General features: G+C 37.5%; 1 protein-coding gene across 4 annotated transcripts in view; it reads right to left on the minus strand.

The window, feature by feature from the left end:
• The window catches only part of usp33 (ubiquitin specific peptidase 33), a 33,216-nt gene extending 18,548 nt beyond the window's left edge, over nucleotides 1-14,668 (minus strand). The window contains exons 1-12 of one of the 4 annotated variants that reach the window (XM_079614184.1): nucleotides 14,254-14,668; nucleotides 10,216-10,301; nucleotides 9,386-9,439; nucleotides 9,054-9,116; nucleotides 5,334-5,474; nucleotides 4,482-4,587; nucleotides 4,321-4,390; nucleotides 4,125-4,238; nucleotides 3,946-4,024; nucleotides 827-1,235; nucleotides 499-636; nucleotides 232-344 (exon numbers count right to left, since the gene is read on the minus strand). In XM_079614184.1, the coding sequence (XP_079470310.1) occupies nucleotides 232-344; nucleotides 499-636; nucleotides 827-1,235; nucleotides 3,946-4,024; nucleotides 4,125-4,238; nucleotides 4,321-4,390; nucleotides 4,482-4,587; nucleotides 5,334-5,474; nucleotides 9,054-9,116; nucleotides 9,386-9,439; nucleotides 10,216-10,299 (1,371 nt within the window). In that variant the 5' untranslated portion in view covers nucleotides 10,300-10,301; nucleotides 14,254-14,668. Of the gene's footprint in view, nucleotides 1-231; nucleotides 345-483; nucleotides 637-826; nucleotides 1,236-3,945; nucleotides 4,025-4,124; nucleotides 4,239-4,320; nucleotides 4,391-4,481; nucleotides 4,588-5,333; nucleotides 5,475-9,053; nucleotides 9,117-9,385; nucleotides 9,440-10,215; nucleotides 10,302-14,253 lie in introns of all 4 variants that reach the window. The other 3 variants (XM_079614183.1, XM_079614185.1, XM_079614182.1) reach the window with 3 other exon arrangements.
• Between the last annotated feature and the right edge of the window lie 1,177 nt (nucleotides 14,669-15,845).

Raw genomic sequence — 15,845 nt, forward strand, 5'->3', positions numbered from 1 at the left:
GTAGCTCATATCTGTTTATTAATCTACCAACCTTTGACCTTGCTTTTTCTAGTGTCACACTAATAATAACGTCATACTAAATGAGTCTAAAAGCATAATCTGCAGGAAGTCACAAGTAAGTTGTCCTCTGTTATTTTTAAAATGCTTTTCTCTGCTATCAGAAGAATCAAATGCTTGTGTTCACTTTGTCAAAGCGAGGTTGTTTGTTTGAAAAACACACACGTCACTCACCCGGTCGCAGGTCAGACACTGAACTGAGCTGACGATGGTGCCGTCGAACACTTCAGAGATGATGCTGCGATATTTCCTCTGCCGCTTGCTCTTAGGTGGGTTGAACGAGGGTACTGTCAACACGACATACCACAACCATTTAGGATCAATGTCAAATCGGTTTCAGTTCAGGTTATGGAAATAAGCAAACAACAATAAAAAAAGAATAATAATACATTTCACTAAACAAGTACATTCCTGAAGTGATTTCACCTGAAGTTCTGGTACCTTTCTTGTGAGTTGAGCTCAGGTTTGGCCACATTGAGGATTTGGGGGGACTGCAAGACAGTCTAGATGTGATTCCCTCGTTTCCACAGGGACTCTGCGGTCTGACGCTACTGCTGACATGGGTTTCAGGGTTTGAATCTGAACAAAGAAGAAAAGCAAGCAAAACATCAATTTATTCCAAGTAAGGCTCTGATATACATCAGTCGAAATTGAAGAACGAACATGTGATGTAATTTTGAACAAAATCTGGCCAGAATTCCTCATTTCAGAACTTTTCAGTGAGTTTATCAGGGGATTTAATTTAACTTAATTTCATTAACGTCCTTACGTTCACCTGAAGTTCGGCCCTGAGCTTTAATGGCTCCTTGGCTGCTGATAATCGGCCTCGACTCGGTGGTCGTGTCCACGTCTTTATCCAGGTCGCAATGGGAACCGGCACGGTACAGGTTGTTGATGAGATTTTTCTCTTTCTGCCAATCCCGGTTGTTTTGGTTCTGCTCTGGCATCAGCATCTCAGCTTCGTTGATGTCTTCTGGGACTCTGGGGCCATCGCTTTCGGCACGATCGCTGCTGCCGCACGACTCGCAGGACTGGAAGTCGTCTGATTGGCTGTGGTTGTCCTCGTCGGGACTGTCATCCATGGCCACAGCTTGGTTTGGGTCCTCGGGTTCAGGAATGAGCTCCTTGAGCTCCTCGTGGAGTTGGTCCATCAGACAACGCAGGAACTCCTGAGAGTCCTTAGGATGGAGAGAGATTTTAGTGTTTTACAAAACGAGAACATACACAGAATGTTTTTAAAATCTAAGGCCCGTTCACGCAAAGGAATATAACTATAATGATTGATTGAATGTCAATCAACATTCAATGATGATGAATTGTAATAATTGTTCTAATTCTGTAAGAATAGGCAATAACGACAACAACACAGAGGTACAATAGCATTAGATTCACTTTTTAGAATGCTTTTTTTCAGCTGATGAATGATAAAAGTATTGATAAAGCCGCTTATAATAAACAGCAAGTTATCATGCGTTGGTGTGGACGCTAAAATAATTATCATTATCTTTATAGTTATCATTCTTGGTGTTAACCGGCCTTTAAAGGTGCACTCAGTAATTTTTTGCTTATGTTGCACTGCCCAGTATGAAGTTAACAGTAGGAAACTAGATAACAGTATGAAATGTAGAAGATAACAGTATGAATTAAGTAGGAAAACCTGCAAAAACCTGCAAAATCGGCAGTGTATCAAATACTTGTTCTCCCCACTGTAAGTGATGGGAAATAATTCTTAATTCATCCTAATATTTGCCAGTACCGATATCTCGGCCAGCAAATGACAGAATTGACATTTTTGGGAAAAACGATCTCTTCAATTACATTTGTCTTGTAGACCTGTCCCTTAAATTTGACGGTCAAATCCTGGCGTGTGCTCTGACGCACTGACAGTCACAAACTCTTTGAAGAAACATTTACAGGTATTATAAAAAGAATGCAACATTCATGAAGCATCACTTTTGTAAACCACAGATTAGCCAGAGACCCGCAGAGACCCCATCACCATAGGAACAGCTGAAGCTCATGAGAGCATTAGTCATTACTGGCTCATCCACATGGCAACAAGGCCAACTGGCATTCTAACATCCTGGTATTAAGAATCCTGGTATGCAAACAAGTTTCTAACAACAGAACACAGCAAATTAGACCAGAAGCCCATCGCTGTATAATGTCAATGCAGTACAAGGACAAAGGGTTTCCTGTCTGTATGATGATGCCAAACAATGGCCATTTCCTTTCATACTTAGTAGAGGGGTTGACTTTAAAACAAGGAATTCATTGACTGAATGCCCCCTCTATAGGAGTCCACAGACCATCTGAGCTTCAATAAAGTGAGTCTGAAAATGAGATTAATGCTTCCTACAGTCTCTGAAAAGCCTGTGATGGCCCATTCATGTCAACGCTAATTCTCCAAACGGCCTTCCTCTCCAGCCAGGCGTGACAATGGATGTAGGCCACAGTTTGGAGGTGCTCAAACATACAGAGGGCTCCATAAAATAGAACAACATCTCTCATAATCAAGACCAAAACGGGTCTTTACTTTTTAAATGCAGCTGGAGGACAAAGTATGGCAAGAAAAGGGATTTAAAAAAAAGAACGAAGTGAAACGGAGGCTCTAACAGATGAAATTCCCTTTGCTAGCAGGATCATTTGAGTTTGACATCATCTGTCATTGGTTGAAATGAAAGGATTGTTCCGCCACAAACTCATGCCATTGGCTGACTAAGTTGGGCTGGTCGGGGTTTTTTTTTTTTATAGGAATATGGGGCCCTATAAAACATGAATAATTGAATAAATCTAATCAAATGAACAATGAAAATTGTGAAATGCAATGAAAATACAATAAAACAGCCAGTTTTTGTCAATGTGTGTGCAGCAGAGCTTTAGTATATAAATTAAAACATGGATTTAAAAAATATATATTGTGTGATATTCCTTAAAAAACTCATTCTAAAACATTTTGGCTTCTAATTGCCAGTTTAATGACTGGATGCCAAGCCTCCGTCCGTCCACTCTTTCCACATTGTGGAAGTCATAGGCCTTACAATTCACAAAATGTCGTTTTACATATCGTTAACAGACACTTTTAGAGATTTTTTTTTTTTTGGTCAATATTGGATGTGTATTGGATGGTACTGGATATTTCATAGTGGATTAAAATTCCACTTTTTTTTAGATTTAGATTACCCTTTCCATCATCTAAACGATAATTTAATAACACTTATATCTTAAGAATTTAAAATCTCAAAATGAATGTCTTTCATTCTGTACAGTATTTTAACGTCGTGATGCTTAAATTCACAAAAGCAACTGTCATCAACAAATGATTTTAGTTTTTTATCGTGCATAAATTGACAAAACAGCGTCAATATTTTAAAACGCAATTACGTTCAAAAACTTCTGTAAGACTTTTTATGTTTTTGAAAGAAGTTTCTTATGCTCACCAAGGCGGTATTTATTTGATCAAAAATTGAGTAATAATTACAATTTATTAGATTTTAGTATATTTTAAAATGTAATTAATTCCTGTGATGTCAAAGCTGATCTTTCAGCATCACTACATCATTATCAGTCTTCAGTGTCACATGATCACATTCTAATATGCTGATTTGAACAATTCTTCTTATCATCAAAGTTGAGAACAATTGTCTTGTTTTTTCAGGATTCTTTGATTCACAGAAAAAAAACAGCATTTATTTAAAATAGATTTTTAATTCAACATTGTAAAATGTCTTTACAGCCACGTTTGATAAATTTAATGTATCCTTGCTGAATAAAACGGACTTTACTGATCCCAAACTTTTGAACGATAATATAGGCCATAATATAGGACGGAATAGTAATAATGGTGCATTACTAATTTTTTAAACAAATCATTGAAACAAAACATACCTGTTGGGAATAACCACGAAACATTGGGTTTACAGCCTTAATGCCCTGGAATAGATTTGTGGGAACAACATAGGAGTTCCTGCAACCACACAAAACAAAAGCAATACAAGTTACAATGAAAACTTGTTTCTTGAGGTCATAAAGAGAGTAAAACAGGAAATGGCACAAGAGGAATGTACCTGTTTTTGTGCCACAGGTCTGTGATGAGTTTCTGATAGCTCTTGCATAGCGCAGGCTTCTTGTCTGTCTTCACCAGACCGCCACAGTCCAAGAAAAACTGAGTCAGTGGAGGACTAGAAGAGAAACCAGAAAGAGAGAGTGGAAGAGACTGGAAGAGAACAATTAGAGCACATTAGCGATTTGTGTGGTCCTTACCAGTTAGAGAGCGCCTGGAGCGCTGCATTCATGTAGCAGGTATTGCCGATGTTCTTCAGTCCAGTCAGACCTGTGAGGAGAAACGGGTGACCAGGTTCAGACTAACAGTGTTTGCAATGCAGAGCAAAAGCACAGAACTCTAGACGTGAGAGATGAAGCACCTCTGGTCCTCAGTTCGTCGTCCTCCTCAGTTTCCATGTCCAGGTCATCACAGTTTCCCGCGGGAGGAATCCTCAAGGAGGTCGGGCTCCCGGGAGCTTTGGAGTCCTGAGAGAACAGAGAGATGATCAGCAACAGCACACCTTATGCAAAACAGCAAATAAGAGTCCTTGTTTGCCCATAAACGATGTTCAGAAAATCTGTGGTCTCAAAATGAACAGGTGTGCGGTCTTTTTTTAAATGAAATTAAAAGAAAAGACAGGAAAAACTCATTTCCAGACACAGATAATGTTCAGCATTCAAAACATAACTGACAAACATTATGTCATTGTTAAAATTTACATTCTGAATTATGATTGGTCTTCTGCTTTACGCATATTCGCATACCGAGATTGTGATTGGTCTAGTCTTCCTTGCAAACAGTTATAGCCAAGTGTGACCACCCTGAATTTAGTTGGGTCACAGGGACACTGGATTGTTTGTGTGTATTTCTTTCATTACCTACACATGTCTATTTCAGTTTACTTGTATATATATGATTTATTATTGTAGTGAGTTTACATTGGGCAGCTCAGCTGCATTTTCCAAATTCTGGTTGGCAGTTGAGAGAGTGGAGTTGCCGTGACGATTGCGGTGCATCCTCTGACAACAAAGAGGACCTTTAAGCAACCACTAACTATTGTCTCTCTCTCTCTCATTTACTGTTAAGTTTTTAAACTGCTTACAGTCCTCCCGACTGCCCGGGACCTGTAACACAAGTTTACCCAGCAAGACGACGTTGCATATATATAATGGAGGATTTGATCTACTTTCACACTATGTTTTGCTGCTTTGCATTCAAAGAAAGCTCTGACCTGTACTGGAGAGATGGGTTTGGCAGCGCTGGGTGAGTGTGTGTGTGGACCCAGTTTTCTTTCCAGGAACACCTCCTTGGTGCAGGCGTAGCACCACACTCTCAAAGTGGTCAGATTCACAGTCAGGTTGTGCCGCGTCTCCTGGAAGAAAAAGCCACAGTGCTTAGGTGGACATGTGAATGAAAATTAAAAATGTATCTGCAAGTTTAATGAAATGCAAATAAAATATAAAATCACACATTTAAACCACATACAAAAATAAAATCGCATTGGACACTGCAAGGCTAAAATGCATTTAATCTCTGGATTTTGACAGCACATTTTGTGATTGCGGCACATTTTTATATCGCGCTCAATTCTCACTAAAAGCTGACATTTAAATGGATATGCAATAAAAATCATAAGTGCTGAAACTCTTCGGTTGTGTTGTGTTGACAAAGCAATATTTTGTACAAATTTGGAGGGACTCCCCCAACCACCCCCACACATAAAACACCTTGGTTTTGCACAAATTAAATACCGGTAGGCTAAATGCCCTATTTCAGCTCGAAAATGGTAAAGTTCACCAAAACTTGTGACTTTGACGACTGTGGGGCAATACTGTGTACCAACAACAATAATAAGTAAATGTTTGAATAGCCTCTTTATCCGCTACTGGTTTCAGCCAAAACTTCAACATCAGTGCCTTTCCGCTTCCTAAATAAAGTACTGATCTCCTTCTCTACATATAACGCAACAGAAAGACTTTAGGGTGAAAAAAATTTAGGGTGAAACAAAAGTGTATAGCTACAAGAATGAAAGTGTAGTGGGGAACTGGGGAGTGGTGACGTTAGGTCAAGGTTTGCGCACACAGCGGTGGCTGAGGGGTCTCTGCATTATTCATGTGTCTGGATTGGCTTTCACTGCGGCACTACAACTGGTGCAGACAGGGGCAGATAAAACATTTATGAGAGCTGCGCCAAAATACAAGCCCTGCCAACATCTGCCACTCCGACCACAGTGACCGACAGGACGTAATACATGCCCATATCGAATTGAACTCACAGCACAGCAAGCTAACATAATAGAAAACTCATCTACATTGTGGATATGCACAGCACACTCATGACCCTGGGAATTTACATGATTGAAAAAATAATTAAATAATAATAATCTACACAAAGACACTTGCATTGTGGAATGAGTTGCCCGTTTATAAAGTCTACTTTGACACTTTCAAATTTGGTCCAAAGGCTTTCGGCGTTTGAGTGTCTCTGGTCATTGTGTCTGGTCACTGGTCATTGTGAGTGATGTAGCATGATGGATGATATGGCTGTTTGTTGTGTTTTATGTATTTATTTTATGCTTGTGCAGTTAGGCTCAATCCCAATTCACCCCTTGCCCCTACCCCTAACCCCCCGTTTTGCGCGTTCACGTCTAGGGGTAGGGTGTCCCGATTCTTTTTTGCGATAGAGGGGTAGGGCGAAGGGGTAGGGCTACATAGCCCTCGAAACGGAGATTTTTCAGAGGCACACTCCGAACGGAGGGCTACGAGAAAGTTCCTAGAATGCATCGCGAATCACCGGCGAGATGGCTTCACAAACGGTGAAAGAAAGTCACAAATGTAAGTATTTCCTAATATGATGGTTTGTCTTCAAAACAATCATAAAAAAGAGATCGCTAATTCAGCCGCTAGCACGTTGCCTCGGTAACCAGGCAGACAGTGTTGCTTGCTTCGCTACTAACGTTAGTTACCTGGTAACGTTAATAAAGCTAAACTAAAGTAAAAAGCATTTGTTCTCACGTGTCTTTATAAAGCGAGTGAATCAGTCTGGCATCGCGTGGTTATCGTGTAAACACAACAAAGTCAATAACTCAATTATAGCCATGTATTTCACATTGAAACATTCACTTTCACTTTACACTACCAGCAGCCCATACGACAGAGATTGCCACAGTGAAGGACGGCATAATGGTATCGTTGTCAGTCGTTGCCATGAAGAAATCCTGTAAAACCTCGTCGCTTCAATAACGTCAGAGCCATCATCGACGACTGATGACGTATCGGGTTTATGAAGGGTTGTTCCATTTCGTAGGGGAATATTTCAACCCCTTGGCCATTGCAACTCTGTTTTAAGGGCCAATGGGTACACTCGAAAACAAGGGGTAGGGGCAAGGGGTGAATTGGGATTGAGCCTTAGAGTATTGTTTTGAAAGTGCTTTATATAAAAAAAAACTAAGTACGGTACTACAGTAATAAACCTTTGTGATTATTTTAAAGCTTATACCCATAAAAAAAAGGTGGTTGCTAGCAAGTGACTAAATGGGCCAGGCGAACAGGAAAACTCATCTACTCACGAGTCCGCTTTCACAGCCTTGTTGTGTTGTGTTGTGTTGTTATATATATATATACTATATAGGCTGTTTAATCCATCTCTTTTTTCCACTTTCGACTACTTCTGTTTCTTCTCAACTACGAAATAAGCTTGTGCAATTTACATATTAATTCACCCGGAGACAACGGAAAAACATACGGAGAGCAGCTTTCGTTTCTGCTCTGAGAGCCGCTAGGATCACGCCAAACGCTTTGAGTGTGTGTCAGAAATCAGGAATGGAGAGAGAATATTGTGCTTGGAACTAATTCGATCACATGAGTGTTCGTTTACACTACGAAAGCAATCCGGTCGAATGCGTTTTCGACTACTTCTGGAAGTGGCCAAAAGTGGACAAGCTCAAAATGTTTTTAACCGCGTTTACACCTGTATTTAGAACCTGTCAATCACAGCTGTCAATCATGACGTTACACCACCGTTTTTGTAGCATCGCGTAACTTACTAGAAACAAACTTATTTGAAAAACAGACACTTGAACTTACATCAGCGTGATAAAAACGACAGCAAATGACAGAAACCACCTTTGAAAAAAAGATATTTGAAGTGTAATTTAATTGTTTAGTTGGTCTCGCTGAATAACGCGGGGAGGCGGGGTTTATGACCTATACTAGGACCAGCCACCGGGGTGGGGGGGGGGGGGGGGCGATCGAGATGTAAGAATCATAAAAGTGTGTTTGTTGCATTACCTTATTTTCTACAATAATCCAAAAGCTAATGGTAAAATGCATTTGGGTTTTGGTCGAGGGAACCAGGGTGATGCTATTTAGAGCTGGTCTACAAAAATACATCGTCCCTGCAGTACTTTATACCCACAAGGCCCTTGCTAGAGGAAAACCATTTAGTGGAAAAAACCTGGCCTGCATTTTGGTCACTGCAACAAATGCAGGTCATTGTGAAGGAAGCATGTCTGATGGCGGTCTTCTCTCAGAGGTTTTCACACAGACTGCATTGTGGGGTTTTGGTAATGGGTAATCAGAGTGGGCTTTAGTGGGAAGTGAGATCCCCACCGGAGCGCTCATTAATAATGGATGAGTTCAGCCACAGGCCAGGCTGGGATTCAAAAACACACTTCAGTGATTCATTTCATCATTCGAGCCTCCGGTCAACATTCAGAATAACAGGCGCGAAATCAACGCAGAGTGACACACGTGATCAGGGATCTAAATCCACGTACAAATGTAATCGCTAAGAGGGTCACACATGTCTGAAATGCACGATGACAGCTCGCTGAGGGTGGAAACGTCACACGCTGCAAGTGCATGTATTAAACTAAAATACTATAAATAAAACGGGTCAAAACATGAAAAGGAGCTTGGAAACGGTAGAAAGAGAGAATACGGTGACTAACCTGAGAGTGGACAGTGCTGTGATCCGCATGTGACTCCCCACAGCCAACATATGAACAGCCGTTCTGAACGAGTGATAAACATCAAAACAAATTACACTCTGCATTATAAACAATTAAGAATTTCACATGTCACTATTCATAACTGATTTCCCCCCCCACCCAGATGTATAGTAATTTCAAAGTCATTTAATTTGTTTGTTTTTGTACACAAAATAGTAAAGAATTTTAATATCAGCCATTCATTGGTGAGGTTTATAAGGTTTAGCATCAAAATACTAATCACTGTAGCTGCAGTATTTTAATATCGGTGCATCCGTATTAAACAAACTTACCTCTAGACAGGCCCAAAGGTTCGGTCCCCCGACTTTACAGTCCTGACACTGACCCTGTAAACAAACACAGTTATACTTTATTCAGTAAGAATGCATTAAATTGATCAAAAGTGAAAGTAAAGACATATACAATGTTACACTTTAGATTAGGGTTTATTAACGATGGCTTCTGCCTCAATAAACTCATTTGTTTAGCTATTGGGTAACATTAAAGAGATAGTTCACCAAAAATGTTGCATTTTGGGTGAACTAACACTTTAAGGAACGTAGAATAAGATCATGCAGAATAAGGCATTAATATGTGCTTTGTAAATATAGATAAACAGCCAATATCCTAAAAATATGCATGCTAATAATTATAAACGAGTTAATAGTGAGAATTGGACCATAAACTAAAGTGTTACCAAGATTTCTATTTCAAATAAATACTATAACCATAGTATTTATAACCAAAAATCTATAACCATCTCCACAAAATATTAAGCACAACAACATGTGTTTTACTTGAGCACCACATCAGCATATTAGAATAATTTATGAAGGATCATGTGACACTGAAGACTGGAGTAATGATGAAAAAACAATTACTGGAATAAACTAAATTTTAAAATAGACTTTAATACACTTAGTTTAAACTATAGCCTAATGTATAACTGCACATTGACTCCACCCGACAGCGCTGTTTATAGCCTAAGCTCTTATTTGTTAGGAAGCCACGCATTATTAGTGCAACTTTGCAAACTCATTGCTTTCTCAATAATGCACAATACATTTGAGCAACAAGAAATGGGCGGAAGCAACGATGAGATAAAGGTCTTGGTTTGACTCACGTGAGACTTCTGGATGAGTTCTTCCTTGGTGATCTCGCCCACACACTCCAGGTGAGGGCAGTCATTGCTCGACGCTCCAGACATCACTAGATGAACACATCGATAAACTGTTAGTTCAATATCAGCTGGGATTTGGTTATTAAAAACACATCAGATATAGTTAGAAACGCAGTGAATTTGTAGTGTAGTGAAATGGGCAAGACCAAAAAAAAGCAATGGGCATTGAAAAATGGGCCAAGCCAAAATTGGAAAACACATTGGCCCTCATTTATCAATCTTGCGTCGAAACGGCCGTATATGTTGGCGTAAGATTATGCTTACACTCCTCTCACCGCCTGATTTATGAAGCTGTGCGTACCTTTGAAATTCGATAAATGCCGCGGCTGAAAACGATCGTCATTAGATTAACACGCCCCTATATATTCACGTCTCCGCCTCCCCCACGCCCTCATTTTACGCCATGGACACACGGAAGACGGCAAAGAGGAGAAACTTCTCCGGTGGAAATCCAGTTTAAATCGCTGGTTGGTTGAGCAAATCACAATGCATTATTTTACAGCACGTGTTTTGAAACTGTTAGCGTTGAATTTCGCATGACGTCACATGTAATGGGGTGTACAATAGTGATGATGATGTGAATAATTGCATGAGAATTTGTAAAATTCTTCTTATTAGTATTATGATTTTGATTATTAATTACGCTTATTGTTATTTAGAAGAAGAATGTCTTTGTTATTATTATTATTATTATTTAAAAGAAGAAGGATGTCATTTTAATTATTTTGTCAGTCTGAATTATTTTTTGGTCATTGAAAGCCTTTCATTACTGAACCCAGTCCGTGCGCTCCTGCCGGGCTTAACTCACAAAAATAAACACTGAAGTTTATCATTTCTATGTTGTTGTTTTTTTTTACAGTGGGTCATAATATATCATATCTTTAGTTTCTCAGTGCGTTTTGTGGTGTTAGGAATTGTTTTTCTGCGCATTTCAGCACTAACTCAAAACGTGCGTACATGTACACCACCTCCTGAGCTGGCGTAGGATTTGAGCGTGCCGTACGCCAACGTCCATATTGATAAATCGCAAAGTCACCGTGGTTTTGGGTGTACGCTGGAAATTTGGTGTACGCACTTTTCATAAATGAGGGCCATTAAGTGGTCTTTTAAAGTTCACCAAAAATAAAAATGTCCTACTGACAAAAGTGAATTGTTTTGTTCATTTTCCAACACAACTGTAACACAAAACCCTTGTTTTGTCAATAAGGTCTTTTTAACAGAATAAAACCACAGGGAAAAAGCAATAGGAGGCTTTGTGCATCTCTTCTCCCCACATACGATCTGTCACTTTACGCAAGAGACATCTATCAGGGTTAAATACACCGGACAGATGCCATATTGGCCAAACGGACTAAATGAACACACTATATTACACACACTTGGGTAGTAAAGCCTAAGTCTTACGCCAGAAGCGAGACCATGGACTGCGCTGAGTGAATATCAATAGCAATGCGTCAGTCACTCTCTGATCATGTGTCAAACTTTATATATGAACACATCTCACTGCTAGCATTTCAAGTTTAGCACGAAGATATCTGTTATGATCAAACCGATGATAAACTCTTGCCAGTTCGCATAGCGTGGAACAAGAACATGTTTATGAAGTGTACCCTTGTGAAAAATGACACTTCATCAGACTTTCAAAAAGAGTACTTGTCTTATATGGAAAAATACGCTTTAAAGGAACGCCGGTGCAAAACGAATGCCATGTTTTCTGAAACGTATTTGCATGGGAATATTTGCAATTAACAGGTAATGTGCTCTAGTTTAAATGTATATTAAATGCAAATAGTTGAACTTAAGAGTGCTTTTGGATAAGTAAGACTTAATATTTGTTTTTATGTCATTTCATAATTATACTGTCTTTTGAGATATGGTTATAGTGTCCTGCTGAATGTGCTGACAAACACACAATTAAAATTTAATGTCATTTCTATTGACATTTGTAGTGCACTTCCATATAGTATGTAGCCACATTATGAATAAGTTGCAATTTAGGACATTAAAAAAGATTAACTTTAAATGTAATATTGAACAACACGCTACAGTTCAAAATTATAACCAAATACTTTAGTTTAGATGTGCTTTAGTATGCAAGTCAACACATCAAACATACATGTTTCACACGGGTAGTAATGCCCTCAGTTGGTATAAACTTTAAATAAAGAGCAGTCGTCCATCATCTATAATTAAATGTTACAAATTGTGTACTAAATTCTCAGTGGTTACTGAGTGTAGGCATAAATCCAGGACGGAGGTCAATGTTTTGCAAAACACACACACAGTCACACACACACACACACACTTCTAAGACTTCTGCCATAAATCTACACTACGGCACTAAAAAAACAAAACAAACGTTCTGAGCCTTTAGTACTCAATCTATAAACTGTAGCCCAATGCACACGAGAGCATGTATGGCCTGTGAACATACACAACCTCATCATATTTTAACCTTATATGAACTGAAAGCGAAAATAAGATCATAAAATTGCATCTTTAAAAATCTACTGACTAACCAGTTTAGCAGAAAAGGCTGTTTACAAGAAGATAAATGGATCATGCTAAAAGAGCAGATGTGAGTTTCAATGAGGCCAGACTGTCAGATGAGATATCTAGAAAATATTATTAACTCCTCTGAACATATAAGCATAAAAACAATAAGAGCATGTGTATTATTGTATTGATTAGCACTGCTACATTATATGGCTGGATTTCCCAGACTGGCGTTCACGAGGGAACTGAAGGAGGTTAGTGAGTTCATAAAACTAAAACTTTATTAAATCAGGGGTTTTTAATCGTTTAGATAACACGGACCCCCGGATATAATCTATAGTCTTGTATAACAGTCCGCATTTATTCAGTGAACAATAAATAGTATAAATGCATCTAAAATATTATTTAGAAAATATTGATTTTCAATTAAGTTGCATCATTCTGTTTTTTTGTCCTACTTATTATTATAGTACTGTTATACAGTATTTATTATTTACTCACATATTTACTTATTTTAATGTAATGTTTATTCATCATTTATTAAATATTCTTGTTATCTTTTTTTTTCTCTCTCTCTAACATTACCTGGCGGCCCCTTCATTTTATGTACATTATATAATGTACATTATAGTTCATTTATAATTTGTAATTTATTTTATGTACATAAATAAAACCAAATAAAAATAAAGCACTTATTATTAATAATAAAATATTATATTTGCTTCCCTTCACACCCGCACCAGAGAACCGCGAACATGCAGAAGTGTTTTAAATTAGTTTGGGAATTTCAGATAGTGAGTAATTATTATTAGTAGCAATAATTATTCAAGGTGATTATGAATATTATGTTGTTCATGAATCTGGATACTCACATGGCATTGTGCATTAATGTACAGTCACGTATTTAACGTAAATGTGCAGTTTTTTATTAACAAAGGAGTGTTACACATATTAAAGAATATAATAAAAATACATCATAAATGTAACAAACAGTTGCACACTAGTGGGGCTTAATATAAATCAGTACAGCGTATTAATGTACAGTAAAATCATGTACAGTAACGGGCCTCAGCTGTGTGTGAGCGTGACGTCACTCCAGTAACGCGTCAGCACTAGCCAGAATATTCGCTAGGCTAGTTAGCAACTAGCTGCCCTGCTGCCCGTCACGCACATACTTCAACGCAGCTTTTCCAACAATTACAAATCTTTCTATCGGTCCAACCACAAGCACAGCTGAAGTCCCTGCAGACTGTCACTGAACGAGGCGTTTAATGTGAATGAAGGGCGGGCAGAAGGCGTGTGAACGCGATGGGCTAAAGCTAAAGTCACATCATCTGACAGCTCACATCACAACATCACAGTTAAGTTACCGTATCACTGCACACAATCAATGCGCAGGTTCATATTCACCCAGCTGGATGGAAAGCTTTACATACGCCATATTTCAGATCGCACACAGCCGCTGGTATAATAATAGTAGCTCACCTCTAGGGAAATGGACGATGGTTTAAATATGGATCGATTATCGCTTCTGATCTGCTGATGGAGAGAGTGGCGGTTGAAAGATGGCGATCTCTCGGCGTGTGTCAGCTAACGCTACATTATCTGTGCTATTCTTCCGTTTGCAGAAAGCGGGTTTTCAAACGCCTGGCATCATCGGGCTGTTTAACTTCAGACTGGAGCTACATGGTATGACACATTCAAACAGCTCCTTCCGGTTGCTGGATACTATTGGAGCTGCTGCTGCTGAGAGTGAGCGAGTGAGTGAGTGAACGCCGCCTAGTGTGGGCTCACAGCAGCACAAGCGCGGTAGAGCGGGACCTGTGACGGTCCCAGCCCAGGCGCCCCCGTGCGGCCACACAGAGAACTACACCTGCAGGCCTTTTCTATCTTTAGCCACAGGCCCACCGAGGGACCCACTGATCTAACGTTATATAATGACTCATTATACTAGAATGATATATAATTATATATAGATCAGTGGAGGGACCCCCCCTATCTTAAAGTTTTATTATTTTATCTATTTAATCATTTTAAATGTGTGAACTATTTAGTTTCTGTTACTATTACATCATTGCGGGATTCTTTTTCTAATCACACTGTAGATGTTGTGAGTTAGATGTATTTTATTCATATATTTATTTTTAGTGAATGCGTTAATTTATCATTTATTTATTTATATCAAATGTAATTAATTTTATTACATTTTATTGTAATTTTTGTAGCTTAATAATCTTATTTTTATTATTATTATTTATATATTTTATCATTCTACACTGCTTTTATCATTTTTATTTATTTAGTTTTAGTTATTTGTTATAAAACAAATGCATTTATTTATGTAAATGTAAAGTGCTTTGGTGGCCATTGGGTCTGTGAAAGTGCTATATAAATGCAGTCCATTTACCATTTATTTTATTTATTTATATAACATTTTATTTATTTTAAACATTTATTTATTTGAATAAAATGTTTTTATTTATTATTTAAATATAACTACTTTTAATATACTTTATTTTTATTTTATTTTTAATCCAATGTATTAATTTATGATTTTAAAATATTTTATTTTAAAGAAATGTATATTTATTTATTTTAATATTTTTAAATCAAATGTATTAATTTTGTACTTATTTAAATAAAATTTAATTTATTTATTTTGATAATTGTTGTTATTTAAATCAAATTTTATTTATTTTAGTAATAATTTGTTTTAATCAAATGTATTTCTTTATTATCCATTTATATCAATTTGTATTTATTATTTTTTAAATATATTTGTATTGATCTAAATCACGTTTTTATTTATTTATTTACTTATTTCAATTCTATGTATTAATTTATTACTTATTTTAATCAAATTGTATTTATTCATTTTAATAATTTTCTAGTTATTCAATCAAATAATTGTATTTATTTATTGTATTTTAATGAAAGAATTTTAATGTATAAATATAATGTATTAATTTATTATTTTAAATATAATGTTGTTTATTTGAATATTTTTTGTTTTATTAAAATGGCTCATTTATTTTTAGTTAGTTCTTTTATTTATTTTTTACATTTTGAAAACCTTT

This window comes from Phoxinus phoxinus (genome assembly GCF_949152265.1).
Source record: "Phoxinus phoxinus genome assembly, chromosome: 5".
Classification (NCBI taxonomy): domain Eukaryota; kingdom Metazoa; phylum Chordata; class Actinopteri; order Cypriniformes; family Leuciscidae; genus Phoxinus; species Phoxinus phoxinus.